General features: G+C 32.2%; 1 protein-coding gene across 5 annotated transcripts in view; it reads right to left on the reverse strand.

Moving 5' to 3' along the window:
* Positions 1-10,666: 10,666 nt before the first annotated feature.
* LOC143076223 (uncharacterized) overlaps positions 10,667-16,521 on the reverse strand; it is a 46,058-nt gene continuing 40,203 nt past the window's right edge. For 3 of the 5 annotated variants that reach the window (XM_076251940.1, XM_076251947.1, XM_076251954.1), the window contains one exon: positions 14,753-16,182. In XM_076251940.1, coding sequence (XP_076108055.1) covers positions 15,890-16,182 — 293 coding nt within the window. In that variant the 3' untranslated portion in view covers positions 14,753-15,889. Of the gene's footprint in view, positions 12,110-13,266; positions 13,319-14,752; positions 16,183-16,521 lie in introns of those variants that run through there. The other 2 variants (XM_076251962.1, XM_076251971.1) reach the window with 2 other exon arrangements.

The following is a 16,521-nucleotide window of genomic DNA, read 5'->3' on the forward strand; positions in this document are numbered from 1 at the left end:
TGGAGAAATGCACTGTATCACTCAACACGCATTGCTAACTACATGCTGAACTGGTAAAGGGAACCTGCTGATTATGCTTCAAATGAGTCGGAGCATGACATTGCTTTCAAGAACCTGACGGAAGTTTTACACAATGATCTGTTTTTGAATAAGAAAGTATTTTCGTTGTCGAATTTACTAGACACGCCATATTGTTCCTTTTTCACAAGAAATTAGAAGTTACTGTAGATATACAACAACTAAACTGCAACATAAACTAGAAAATCACTACGGTGATCACATTGTTGTTCAGACTCAAAGAGGACAGGGTAAATTAAATGTGATTTTCAGTAGCTCTATCAGTGTTTCCGAGGCTATTCGTGCTGCCAGTAGTTTAAAAGCGGAATTAAAATTTTCTGAGATGAAAAACAGTTTTGTATATGATTCCATACATCAAGAAGATCAGACCCTACATGATGCGGCAAAAATTTTGAGAAGCAGTTTACAATCGTTCAAAATTTCGGCTGACTTTTATCCATCTCCTTCGGAAGTTTCTATCCCTACGGCTTTACAATTCATACCTACCTCTTTTATAAACTTTCTTGCCAGATTAATAGATGACAACTATTTTCATATGGAGAATGATTACAATTCACTCCCAGGAAATGTATTGCTTTAGCCGAGTGTGTGATATCTCTGCATAAAACCAGTTCACCCCTTTTAGCTTATCATTGGCTCTTCAGTTGCATCATGAATATATATATAGTTCGAAAAATCTTATTGAAACGTTACATTCACATGGCTTTTCTGCGTCTTACCCTGAGCTTATACAATTTCTGACTAGTTTAGCAAACCATGAAATTATAAGATCCCAAAATGGAACATACATCCCCAGTGGCATATGTCCTAAAATTTCAGGTGGAGGCTATATTCAAGAAGGGTCTGACAATGTTGATATCAATGCATAAACTTTGATGGTAAAAACACATTCCATTCTATGGCTCGAGCAGTTTTCAGGTTGTTAATAATCCGACTTTTCAGACAGACTTAGCTAACGTCAAAATAAAACGCGGCCAAAAGATCCCTCGCTCTGGATGAAAACACTTCTGCTCTCATGTCATGGGTTGCCTTTCTTTAAGCATAAAAAAAAGATTCGGCCCACCTAGATGTACCGAGCCATACAGCCAAATTGATTCATGTACAACAAATAGATCTGACGTGTCTGATATGTCTTGGGTATTGCTCCAAACACTTACACGCGATATTGTTGAACTACCTGGGTTTCTTTCAAAATGATAAAAAAACAAATAATACCTTTTAAGACAGGCTTCCACAAAAGACTTTCCGACTGAAAAGCAATTGATGTCGTCGTTGCATATCCCCTAATCATAGACGCAAAACCTGCTGACATGGCGACAGTGTATACGACAATGCTGAAATATCTAGAAATGTCAAAGGCCTCAGGTCAGAATAACCCAGTACAGACCTTCGTCCAACAGCTTTATGCCATAGCCAAACAGGTAAAGTGGTCTATGCCTCAGATTTTTCACCCGCACGTTGTGAGATTAGGTGGATTCCACATGGTTTCGTGTTACATTTCAGCAATAGACAAAATATGAGCATCAGCTGGGCTTGGTGATTTTTTGGTCTATTCAGATGCATATGCAGAATGTACTGTAAATCAGATTCTCCAAGGCAAGCAGTTTAATCGCGGAGTTAGAGCTTACACATTAACATATGAAACTGTGATGGCACTATGGTTCAATAAATTTTTTCAATGGTGTTCAAGCCAACGAAAAATTGCTAACATAGACGAAAAGTTCTGGCAAACAATGCATTATTGTCATAATGCATTCAGTGTGACCTTTATACAAACGTAGTAGATCGCTCTGAATATGTGTTAGTTTTTCATAACCACTTCAAATCATCATACGTGCATAATAATGTCAAATGTTACTGACATATACACAAATATCTTCATTTTAATCAAAATTTCTGTGAATCGTGTTTATAGATATATATAGTGCTTTAAAACAGTTAAAGTCAAAAGTTTACTCTTGATTTTTTGTTGTTTGTGTTGTTTTATAAAAAGGGGGACGCACATCGTCATGCATTTTCAAAATGCTATTACTCTTGCACTGGTTGACCTATTGTCATAAATAAAACTTCATATACTATCGAGTTCATGCTGATATTTATGCATCAAGACTATTTTTATAATTTCAACATTATTTTTGATTTAAAAAAGTAATAATGAATTTCATCATTTTTACATTGAATCATGGACCGGGTGTAAACTTTACAGTACTAACTTCTCTTTTTATTCTTTGTTATCTTAACAAAACTTTCCCAAAAATATCTTTATATATTGTTAAATAGTATTGCAAAGCTGAATATTAAATATGAATATTTTTTATCGATAATTTTTGTAAATAAAGATAATCTTTATCATTTTCTTCCATGTTGGCTGAGGGGGTCAACAGCACTAATCTATGTCAATATGGTATAAATATTACAAGCTGAATTTGTACAACATCCCCAGAGTTTGCTTCCTTTGAAATTTTTTTCTCAGTTATCATGAGGGACTACCTAGAAATTGTCCAAATTGTCCAAAAATTTCGATTTTTTAAAATCCCCCTTTTTTACCTTTGACCGCAATTATCACAAATCTGCACCACTTTGGCATTTTACGACATGCCTTAATCGAAGGGTATTATATTTATCTTCAAAATAAGACCAAAATTAGCCATGAGGTATTTCGGTCCATTAAATTTTTAAATTTACCTTACTTGTCACTGTACTATTATTATTATACATCAGAAATTCATAGCGGATACAGTAAAAATGACATTTCAGGATTCGCACATTACATACACTGATAAGTCTATATAAAGTATTAGATAATTTATTCTCATTTGAGAGCATATCTTTCCAAAACATAACAATGCGTTTAATAGTAATATCAATGGGATAACGACCCAGTTCCCTGTAAACCATAAAATTTGCAGCACTTTTTCTCGATCACGTGCAGAATATTTTTACAAAACTGCAAGTGCATCCTTTCCACCCCCTGTTTATTTTTAAATCCCCATACTTCACTAGAGTAAATCATTATACGTAGAATAAGACAATCAAATAGCTTTAGCTGTATATCTACGGGAATTGGATTATTTCTTATTTTTCTATATAGTGCATACAATGCTTTATTGGACTGTTCCAATATTTTTTTTCTAGCTGAACAAAAAGAGCCATTATCACTAAATATAAATTGACTACCCAGATAAGTATATGAGTCTAAGACATCAATATTTTTACCATAGATTTCAAAATCTGATTAAACCTTGTATTTCTTTTTTGCTGAAAATTACAATTTTAGGTTTCCTTGTATTAACTGTGAGTTTCCACTCATTACAATATTGCTCAAAAACTGTCAATGCATGTTGCAGATCCTCCTCTGCCTCAGATAAGATGACTGTGTCATCTGCATATAATATTATAAATATTTTTACATAACATAATAAGGTTTCTTGGCATTTATCTGATATATTTTCAAGGTATTTAACATCATTATCAAGAATAAGTTTCTCCAAATTATTCAAAAAGAAAGAAAAAAGAAAGGGGATAAATTCTCCCCTTGTTTCACTCCTATATCACAACTAAACAATGCAGAAATATCCTTTCCCATCTGGATATTCTGATACATATTTTGTATAACTCTCAATATTTTGCCTTGAATATTATACTGTAGCATCTTTTGCCACAGACCAGCTCTCCAAACTATATCAAATGCACTTTTGAAATCAATGAACGAGCAAAATATTTTTTTACCAAATGAAAAATATATAGAAATAAGTGAATGTAAAATAAAAATATTATCCATAGTAGAAAACCCTTTTCTAACCCAGCCTGTGCTCCTGTAATTAAGCCTATTTCATCTGACAATTTATTTAATATCAGTTATTGAGCACAGCAGTGAATGCTTTACTTAGACATGAATTGAGAGTTATACCTCTGTAAGAATTCGGTCAGATTTAGAACCCTTATTCTTGAAAATTGGAACCATTATTCCTTTAATTTGGTCCAGCATTCTGGTATAATACCCGTATCTAACACAATGTTAAATAACATTACATACACATTTATCATATCATATAATGTACATTTAATATATATTCATTTAATATATTATCATATCCGGCAGATTTATTATTCTTTAATTTTTTACAGCACATTTCATTTCATCTTCTGTTTTTGGAGAATTTAATAATTCTTCTATATCTGGTGGTAAATTATTAACGTCAATATCTATATCAATTTCATCATGTATATTATTTTAATTTGTGGATTTAAAATAATCATATAATGTTTCTACAGATATTTCAGATTTCTCATCTTTATTTTTAACAAATTTTTTTTTCCCACAACTCTTTCCCTTGTGAATGTTATAACGTTTTCTGGCTGTATGAATATTTTTTTTCGACGAAAGACATTTATTAGTGTACCAGGGTTTTGAGTTCGGTTTCTTTCGTGATTTGTAGTGCGGTTTTGAAAGTGTCTTCTTTTTATTCTTCTTTTTTTTATTTTGGAAAAGCTCATTTATTTCTCCGGTGACGTTATCTATGTCTTGTTGAGTACATGTATCACGTGTGTATTGGTCAGCTGATCGAGACTTTTGTGAAATGTATTTACAAATTCGTTTCGGTTATTGTCTTTCCACTTGATTGTTTTGTGATGTATAATGTGTAATTTCATGATGTGGCAATACTGATTTAAAAACAATGGTCCATTGTGTACATCAGAAAAAGTGGTACAAAATCAAGTTTTTCAAATTCATCTACTAAAGAGAACAGTGTTGATGATAAAAGCAAATTATCAATAACACAGGTATTTTAACATGTAGTACATCCAATACCTATAACAGAACCAAGTCTGGGGTTAGCTATATAAACATTGTTTTTTTTACACATATCCAACAGGTTATGACCATAATTATTAATATGACAATGACACTCTGATATTCGAGATAACGGTATATTTTGAAGCTTCAATTGTTCATAATCTAACATATATGACAAAATTTCATCATGACTTTCTAACTCAAAAATATCAATCAATGACTCATCAGGAACAATAAAATCATCTCGTGTTTCCGTTTTTGCATTAAAATCTCTAATAAGAGAGACCAATGCATTAAATGTATCAGCAAATGTCAATAATTCATTTTCAATTTCTTCGAATGCATCAGTATTTGCATATTTAGAATTTTCCGGTTGTATATAAACAGCACTTAATAAAACATCTTTTTCAGTTTAGAAGACATTTTTGAAATTTAAACACTTTTTTTAAAACTGATGTACTGATTCAAAATATTTTTGTATATAATTACTACTCCACCTGACTTTTTAGTTGCACCCTTTCTATTCTTTGTTACATATGAAAAACATTAAGATCAATTATACCTAAATCATCTAATTTAGTTTCAACAAAAACTAATACATCATATGATATGTTTGAAAGATATTTGAAAATTCAGTAAATTTTAGTTTAGACTGTAAACCACATACATTAAGATAATAAACATTTAGTCCAGAAGTGTTTATTCTGATTCAATACAATATTTTCCCGTTCCCTTTGTCCTCTTGTACGCCTGTCCTATTGTCCTGTGGTGTTCTGTGGTGGTATAGACTCTATAGGATTCTTTGGCATGGTACTGTTGTTGTTCACAGGTGCAGACATCGGAGGGTGTTGGTCAGATGGTTGCTGTTGAGGTCCATGATCAGTTGGTGGTTGTTGGGGTCCTTGTTGATGTTGTGGGTTCATCTTAGGCACAAATTCACGTTTAACGAATCGCCTTTTGTCGATAAACAATTTATCCTCTACTAAGACTGCTTCGTGTCCCTTTTCACGAGCATCTTTCAAAATTGGGATTAGTTTACGCCTCCTTTCTATTATTTCAACTGGAAACTTTTCATGTACCTAGTATTGAGGTTTTTGTTTAAGTTTGTTTTTGACTGCCTCCAAAACTCTATTTCTGTCTTTTTCCTTTCAAATTTTGCAAGTATACTGCATGGACCTCTGTTCTCTCTGGGCATAAGCCTGTGCACAGCATGTTTTCTGTGTTGTCTGTTGGATTATACTCATCAGAAATGCCTTTAAATATTATATTGTCTCTCATAGACCTTTTTTGCTGATCAATGATTTTTTCCTGTAGTTTATTCCACCTGACTTTTTATACATTCAGATATATTGATGATGTTCTTTCCATTAACAATCCGAACTTTTCTGATTGGGTTCAATTAATATATCCACCAGAACTAGAAATTAAAGAGACAACAGACACGGCTTCCTCCGCCTCATTTTTAGACTTATACCTCGAATTTGACATACACAGTCATCTTAGTACCAGAATCTATGACAAACGAGACGATTTTGATTTCCCCCACCTTAGTAGCAATATACCAACTTAACCTGCATATGGAATATACATTTCCCAACTTATTCGGTATTCAAGAGCTTGCAGCTCCTACGCAGACTTTGTAAAACGTCACCAATGTCTGAGCAGAAAGTTGATGAACCAAGGGTATGTCAAAGAACGTCTCGTCCTTTTTTTTTAACAGTTCATCGGAAGGTACCCAGAACTTGTTGATAAATATTCCGTATCAACTTCACAAATAATACACGATAGTCTTGAAGTATAGATTTTGCGTACTGACGTTGTTTATCATCTTAATAACGTGTTATATTATTCTTTTATTTGTCTTTATTAATATTACTTTTACTGTTAAGTCTGTTTTTTGAGATATCCTTTTTGACGTAACTCTGTGCTTATGTATCCCATCATACTTTGAACGACAAAATTATTTTATGATGTGACTCTGTACCTAATATGTATCGTGTCATACTTTGAATGACAAAATTATTTTATTTATAATTAATAGTACTTTTACTGTCAGCCCACTTTTTTTTGTTATATACATTTGATGTGACTCTGTACTTATGTATCCCGTCATACTTTGAACCACACTATTATTTTATCTATTATTACTTTATACTGTTTAGTCAGTTTTTGTTATATCTATTTTTCGTAACTGTATTTATGCATCCCGTCATACTTTGAACGACAAAATTATTTCATGTCTACCTGTGCGAATTTCAAACACGCAATTTTACACCAGTACTCAAAACTCTCCTTCCTTGATGGGTGCACTTTACATAGACAAATAAAATCGTATAATACAATCAAAATGAGGATGTTATTTTATGTATGCTCTTTTGTGCTTCTTCGTTGCATTTGTTGTTTTTATAGTGATTAAGATGATAACACAATGATGACTGCTGTACCCCTATTTTTGACATTTTAACTATTGTGTCTGTTTGTTTTGTTCACACATCGGTGGCAATATAATGGAATGTGATACGACTGTCATACAAATGAGAGGTTTAGCTAGCTATAAAACCAGGTTCAATCCACCATTTTCTACATTTGAAAATGCCTGTACCAAGTCAGGAATATGACAGTTCTTGTCCATTCGTTTTTGATGCGTTTTGTTATTTGATTTTGCCATGTGTTTATGGACTTTCCGAATTGATTTTCCTCTGAGTTCAGTATTTTTGTGATTTTACTTTTTATAATTTTCATTAGTTAATGACATATTTCGTGTTTCTATTTCTTGTAGTTTTAAGTGAAAACCACCAAGACTCTTGTCCAATGACACAATATGAAATTATGATCCTTTAAATCAGTTTTAATGCCACAAATTTCACTGTACAGCTTATTACAATGTTCTTCCATATCAACTAGTCTTGAGAATATATTTTCCAAAATGTCAAGTTTTTGTAATTTTATTCTGACTTCATGCATAAACTGTATTAAATCAGGATGAGGCGGGGTTGATATAGGTTGCATAGGAATTGGCATTGAAGGTGTCTGATGTCTCGTCTGAGCTGGTGTTGTATGTGGGGCTTGTAGGTGATATGGGGTGAATGCATATCCATTGTTTGCTCCATAAAGTACTTGTCGAGATGAGGAAATAACATTACTTGATAGCGGAGTATCATTTAAATTCTGTGTAAACTGTGTACGATATTGATTTGAACATGCATGCATTTGGGTTGGAGGCAAAGAGTACTGTTTTGAACCTGAGTCGTTCAGTTGTTCAGGTCAAAACCATCTAATTTGGTTTGTTTGGAGAAGGAGTATCTGTTGTTGTTTTCTGTTTATTATTATTCATACCCGATAAAATTCTTCATAATGTAGTTAGATCATCAGTTCGATTAATGTTCTCACAAAATAACTAATCAGTGTGCTATAAAACCACTTATAACTTCATGATAATACTTTTAGTCTCTGCACAATTTTTCATGACTCCTACTCCTGCCGCCATTTTCTCATCGATTTTGATATATAACAGCGTATACATGGACACAGTTATCAAATGTTATCGAGTGTATCACTCAGTCTGGCTGTCGACAACAAAGACTTTACGCAATTACAGTATGTCAGGAGCCACTCAATAGGGATATACCTAATTACTATCTTCACACATGTTCATTCATAAAATACAAGTTTTTGCATGAAAGTTTATAGGAATTTGTTTTTGATATATTTATATACTCACGACAAAAAGTTTCTTTTACTAGAATGAGTACATTCAGAGGTGATATGACCAAGTAATCTAGAGAAAAAACGTTGTTTGCAATTTTATTCATGATGATTTCGTTAGCCTGTCACATAGCCACCCCTCCCTTATTTTAACTTAATTAGGAATGATCGCCCCCTTACAATTTGAAATTGTTCTCGCTTATTTTTCGGTTTCTGTTTCAATATATATCCATGAATTTAATGATATGTTCACAATACATCTGTTTTGGAATAATAAATCATATGCACAAGACTAAACTGGTCAACTGTAACACGAGATAATGTACAGGTTAGTATGTCAACATAACAGTTACTGTTAAACAGTAACAGTGTAATAATAACCTTTAAACTGGGTGCACTCGTTTAATATTCTAGTATAAAAGGAATTGTGAACATATTAAATTCATGGATAGATACTGTAACACAAATAAAAAAGATAAGTACAATTCTAAATCAAATCGGTGTGATCCGTCCATTCGTTTTTTTTTCAAATCAACAGAACAGCTGCATTCAACAGGTCGGTAACATTTCCTTATACGAACATGTATTATTTATCATACTTATGCCCCCGTCAATGTACGTATTAGTGTTTGTTTACAGATAAAGCATTTTATTTTTATTTTGGCGATTGACCTATCCACTGAATGATTTACAATGGACTACTTGTCTATAACTGACACACTACTAAATTTTCCACTTATTGCCAGAAAAGAATGTTTCTTACTTTTTTTTCTTCTCTCGGTTACTTTGTGATATCACTTCAGAATATATTCATTCTTTCAATAGAAACTTTTTGCTGTGAGAATATAAATATATTCAAAACAAATTCCTATAAAATTTCATGCAAAAAAATTGTTTTATGGATGGAAATGTGTAAAAAAGGAATTATTCATATCCCAATTAAGAGGCCCTGACATACTGTAATTGCATGAAGTCTTTGTTGTTGACAGCCAGTGACCGACACGATATCATTTAAATATCAGGTGTCCATCCATACTGTTATGAAATTCATTCTAAACTGGCAATTTGAAAGAAAATTAGTTAATACTTCAGTGGTTTTTTTTTATCTATATCTATGTATATTATTATTTTCTCATTTACTTTTGTAATAATCCGATGAGTAGCTAGTGCTTGGTTACTGAGGTCACGTGACAAGGCGAGCGTGACCTTAACGGTGCATTCCGATGTAAATCGTCAAGTTAAAAAATACATGTTGTGATATTGTACAAAATATTAGGTTGTAACTCCCTCTGACTGTGTTCGACTGTTTTAATGTTCTTTTTTGGTTTGTATGTCTTGAAATGTTTTATAGTTTTGGCTTTTAAAAACTTTTTCACCTGTTGGTTTATTTTTAAAAGAAACACATGTTGTATAATTATTTTTTTTCACAACCGCTGAGTTAGTATCGTTGCTGATGGACTTTCAGGGTTGAGATCTCACAAACATGTTTAACCCCGCCGCATTTTTGCGCCTGTCCCAAGTCAGGAGCCTCTGGCCTTTGTTAGTCTTGTATTATTTTAATTTTAGTTTCTTGTGTACAATTTGGAAATTAGTATGGCATTCATTATCACTGGACTAGTATATATTTGTTTAGGGGCCAGCTGAAGGACGCCTCCGGGTGCGGGAATTTCTCGCTACATTGAAGACCTGTTGGTGACCCTCTGCTGTTGTTTTTTATTTGGTCGGGTTGTTGTCTCTTTGACACATTCCCCATTTCCATTCTCAATTTTATTTCAGTTCACAAATATACATCCTCCGAGCAGCCAATGCCTTGGTACTGACATGATTGAAAACATCTATTTTGTCAATGACTTTTCAGTTCTTGCAATTATATTGTTACCGTAAAATGTTTTGACTGATGGGTTTTATCTTTTTGTACGCCCTGTAATGTTTCTTCGACTTATGAGTCGTGAGTCTCCTTTTGGTCATTTTTATATTTCTAGCTTTTCCGTTGATGGTAACGACATACAAACGTGTCATACTCACAGAACTTTTAATTACACTTACCATCACTTTTACTTTCATTAAAATAAATCTATGAACACATTGTTTTTGATATTTTAATTTAACTTGTTTTACAATGGCTGTTATTTATTCATTTACATGACCATTATGCTTGTATTGATATTTAACAAAGCACGTACAAACACGTGCATAATCACAGATACAACCAAAAACTAACAACTTTGAATCTTTCAAGATTATAATAAATTAAATGTTGTTATTCTATATTAATGCATAACTATATGATACAGGTTTCTTAAATATCTAAATATCAAATTATCTACTTAACATAGGCACCTCAGAATAACATGACATTTTGTGAAATTTATAACAAGAACGACATAGATTATTGTTTTTTTTTCAAAGATCTATCTTTGAAAAAAAAGTGGAAGAAATTACGTAACATGAATAGATGTGCCTCAAGGAATTTGTTTCCGTCCATATCACCTACGTTGTGGTGATGATCTGGAATACAAGTTTATAAAACAAAATATTAACAAAGGATCATACTTCCAGCGGAAAGCTATGACAATGTGGCAGCTTTGGTTACCATGTCGTCGATTGATTCCACAGCTTATGTGATGATTATTTGTCAAAAAATACGATGCTTATTTTATTGTGTTTCAACTTCGAGATTTGTGCCAAAAAGCAACAGTTTCACAATTGATCGATTGCATAAAAGCAACAGTTTCACAATTGATTGCATAAAAGCAACAATTTCATATTTGATCTTATGTTTGGAATAAAAAAAAAAAAGATGTGGTATGATTGACAATGAGACAACTCTCCACAAGAATCTTCGTTAACAGATTCATACACTTTTGTGCAACATGATTATGTGCCACTAGTGGAGCACGAACGGCTCAACTCTAGGATCACTTCCTTTTACCCCTTATTTTGGTGGGGTTCCATATCTAAATCTTTGGTTATGGTGTTGTATAATCTAGGATTGAAGAGCCAGTACCTTTTTATGTATAAAAATAGTCATAAGGTGTAACAACTTCAATTAACATAACATATAACTATACTTTCTAAAACGTAAACAGTTTGATAAACCATTGAGAACATTTACATGACTGTCCCTTTGGTATCTTTCGTCCCTCTTTTACATCGGTAGGAGCCAATGTCGAAAAAGCAAAGGAAGCATTTGACACTTTCTAGTATTCGCAGTATCTAATAAGACTCATATTTATGTTTATGAACAGTAAACATGACTCAAAGAAATGTTCTGTTAAAGAGCAAAAACATAACAAAAAATGCTATAGAATCAAAATCGATGCTTATAATGGTAACTTGATTTTTATAAATGATTTGAAAATGTGTGTCTCTCTTGAATTTTGGCGGCAATAAAATTAGCTACCAAGTTTTTGAGACTACAATCAAACTACTTTGGCACCAGAGACATGTTTCCCCAAAATACAAAGATGAACGTGTAACAGCTTATAGTTTTCAGCTATATCACAGATAACAATATCGTGTATGCACCTGAAAAGAAAAAAGAAAAACAATATTTAACAATAAGAAGTGCCGTAAACGCCAATGCGACAGCAACAATGCAACGCACTATCACAAAAACGACATTTAGATGTCAAGATTACCTTTTTCGTTCTTCAGAACAAAATAATATCTCCCTTTAGAGGGCTGCAAAAGTTGTTTTTCTTCCAAAAGTACTATCTGTGTAAAAAGTGTTTTTTATTCTTGTTTAAAAAAAAAAACCTAATACAGACTTATTTTGGAAGTAAAACATGTAAGTAAATACCTACGTCACAACGTAATTATTTTTAAAATTACAACAAAAAACGGCTATACCCATTTCTATGTAAATCGTTCTTGGTGCTGAAGTTTGTCATAAAAAAATATAAATCTATTTGCCATATCCATATATCATGTATATCAATATGGTGACAATGCCCTTGTTTTCAGATCCGCCGTGTAGTCACTTCCTGTTATATACTTTGATTTTTCTTTTAACGTACTAAGCATGGAATTTTATGTCGATGTCTAATACATGTACGTTTGGTTGCTCTCTCATTTACTTTTCCTTTTCAATCATACAAAATCTACACATACATATTAAAAAAAACGAATCTATGAAACAGTGTTTTGTTTTGTCGATCTTCCATTCAATCATTTGCAATTTGCATTCGTTGAATTATTTTCTACCAAATTATAAAATATTGACTGGCGTCCCTTTTTTGCGTTCTCTTTGCAACACTAAATCATCGAAAAACATTTCAAATGGTTCAAAGGACATCAATGGTCGATTGGGACACGTAGATGTCAAATTCATTTCAGTTAGTCGGTACTAAAATGACGACTTGAGACTTGCTATAACCATAGCAAAATGGCTTGATGCATTCGACCATCTGAGTTAATTGGTGGTTTCCTGACCGATCCCGTCTCCATCAACAAAACAAAAATATACTACCAAGGATTTTCGGAGAGCTTTAAAATAGACAACAGTAGTTTACCATGTTCAAATCTCATTAATCGATTGAGAAGACAACTCAAGGTAACAAACATTAACTGAGGAAATTGAATAAACTCCAAAAGGGGTGAGACCGGTAGCGTTGACAGGGTAAGCGAGATCTACTTATAGATAAGTTTTTGATCGTATATTTAGCATTTCTGCATATGCTTACCATAACTGATGCTTAGTCGAAAGACTGATATCTCCAGTATGTGTTCATACTCCTAAAACGAGAACAGTATTAATCGATTAGTACATTTTGTTATGCTATTATTTTATATTAAAAAATATTGCTTAGATAATTATGTTATTACAGTAATAATTATAAAAAAGCAAAGGCAATTAGGTGGTACAATGTACAATAGTTTTGTTGTTCTTTTTATTGTCAAGTTTTAATGAATTTGACAAACAATGTATATTTTGGTTTTCTTTGAATAAAATTTCACAATTTTCTTTCTTTTTTTTTTGTATAACATTTCAAATGTAATCTTCCTTTGAATAAGGTGTTGATAATTCACTGGGAAATCCAACTTACACCACAACGAAACTTACTAATGTGGAAATAGGTTGGTTTGATTTTCTGTTGGGATTTTAACCAACGAAAGATGAATTTGAAATAAAGGATACCACATATATAGTTACGTTTGCTTCATATCTGGACTCTCTTGTAGAATTGACAATAAGAGTTCGATGAAAACTAAAATTTACAACACAGATTATTTTAATTTTCTATTGAAATTTTCTGTGTATGGGCTTGCATGTCCTATTATATTTTTTTAATAGGGTGTTAACCTCTAACAAGGCTTTTACACATAGGCTTCCAAATTGCAAAGTCATATTATACCTTGGAATGTTTTCGGACGCCATAATGATCTCTGATTGACCATTTTGGAACATTCGTGTCACAGATAACCACGGATATACTGGACGTAAAAACACTCCCGTTTTCTTTTTTTTTTATTGTGATATTATCGAATGCAATTTTTCATTTTTAATGTAATGAGGAGGATAAGTGCCACTACTAAAGAAGTAATAGCTAACCCTAAAAGAGCACCTGAGTACACCACAGAATATACAAGGGTCTAGGTTAAAAACTGTAGGAGGATTTGATTTAACAAAAGCGGTACTGTCTTTGGAACAATTTGCTGAACAATGTTTTTAAGCCTAAAAAATAAAACATTTGTAGTTCTATTTGTAAATTGTAATCGAAAATCAGAATCATGTCATATTTCAGAAGTTAGCATTTGTTTTACTTCCTATGCAGTGTGATCGTCATAAAATGCACACACAAAAGGTGACCATTCATTGCATTGTGTCTTATTCCCACAGACAGAAAACACAGTTTTTCTAAAGGATATACAAAATAAAGTATTCGATTGATCCGATGTTAATGACAGTGATTTGAGAGTATATGTTACCCAACTATTTCAAAAACTATTTCCGAATATAAATGTCGACAACTTCAAAGCGTTAAATACTCTTGTTAAATAGTTCTATTAAACGTAAAATGTGTTTAGGCTGTACATAAAAAATATAAAAAATAACATCATATGATTATGGGTGTAGTATCGTTTATAACTTTTCATATATCTCAAAACAAAAACAATTTTATGCTACATCAATACTATTATTATTTTCAATATAATTCAATTGTTCTCTAAATTAAATGTGTGGGTACTTTCTTATTGGTATATTTCAGTTCTTTTTAGAAAAATAAAATTGACAAAGGTTGCCTATAATTGCTTACATGCACTTAATATAAACTGTGGTTGATAGTTGTCTCATTGACAATCAACCCACATCTACTTTTCTTTAAACTGTTTTTATATCATTTACACGTATTTGCAATATCAACTGTTTTATCACCAAATAAACTTTTGCATTTTGGCTTAATTAAAATATATGCCTTTTGGTTTAATTAATATATATGCATTTTGGCGTAATTAAAATATATCGTCGCTGGGCTTCCAAAATGTTGTAAATTACAAATTTTTCAAGAAAAAAATATCTCACAAACAGGCTTTGAAAATTTTGACAAAATGCATGCTTCCAAAATGTTGTATGTGAACTTATACATATTTGCAAATAGCAGTGAAATAAAAACTTTGACATTTCTGGATTATCCGAGAACTTAAATTATTTTCACAGAAATAAAGAAATATACAATTATTTCATTCCTAAAGCAACTATACAACGATTTTCAAGTTTCCATACAACCTTTTGGAAGCAAACTTTACAAACAACTGACATTGGCGATTTTATAACATGTCTTATTTTAAACGTTTTGATTGGTCTAACCCGCCCAGACCATTGGTGTCAAAAAGTATTTTTAGCCAAAAAAGTCATATACGACATTTTGGAAGCCCAGCGACGATATGCATTCTGGCTTTATTAAAATATATGCATTTGATCTCAGTTACATATACATGCAAACATTCAAAACATGAATATACTAATTTTACTAATCATGTTGACAAGGATTATTACAAAGTTATGTATGGCATGCTGTTGTTCGTGTTATCATCCTTTCAACAAGTATTCTAGTCTAAAAGAAATCAATTGCTTATATATTAAATATATATGAAAACAATACTGGATACAAAACGTCCTACAAATTTCATGCTTAACAAACTACTAAATAAAATGTCATCAAGATTCTATATTCATATCATTCAAGAAAAAAGACTGAAAGATTTCGAAATCTTTAAAATAGAATTTCATACGGCTTTAAAGAAAAGAAATTGATTCACAAATAATTCATAATATATGATTCAAGCAGAAAGATGAAAAAATCTTTAAATAATAGAAATTATAGAGAACGGCAAACCAAAACAACAGTCATTTAACAATAACCTTTCATCAGTTTTTTTCTTGAAAGTAAGCCGACGGGAAATGCGAGTAGAACGAATTCTCTGGATGAAATGGCGTGCTAAGAACATGACGTGCGACACACCACTGAAACAATGGGTTACGTTACCAGGATGTGACGTAGTAAGTGCCGCAGTAAGTGGCATGTCATTTGAGTTGTGTCGTAGAAGAGGTGAAGAATGTGCAGAAGATACGTCTGTGGAGTCAGAGGCAGAAAGACCTATAGAGAGGAAGTAAATGTATGCTTTGTACAGTTTGTACATTAAGTCTAATTCGCCGTTTCAGAATCTAATGCATTCATGAAAAATTTCAAAATCGTACACCAAAGCGTCGTGATTGGTTAAAAAGTCATAAACAATTGAAATTCAACCAAATCCATGGCGTTATTTTGGGGTCAGAATAATGAAAGCTACCAATAGTCCTTTAGATTCTGAAACGGTCAATTGTACATTAAGTAACAGATTAAATGCAGTGCACAGTTTCAGTTATAAAGCTAACATATAATATCATATATTAGTAATGTGTAGAATTATGGATAAAACAATGAAGTTAACTTATG

Source organism: Mytilus galloprovincialis, chromosome 1, assembly GCF_965363235.1.
Source record: "Mytilus galloprovincialis chromosome 1, xbMytGall1.hap1.1, whole genome shotgun sequence".
Classification (NCBI taxonomy): Eukaryota; Metazoa; Mollusca; class Bivalvia; order Mytilida; family Mytilidae; genus Mytilus; species Mytilus galloprovincialis.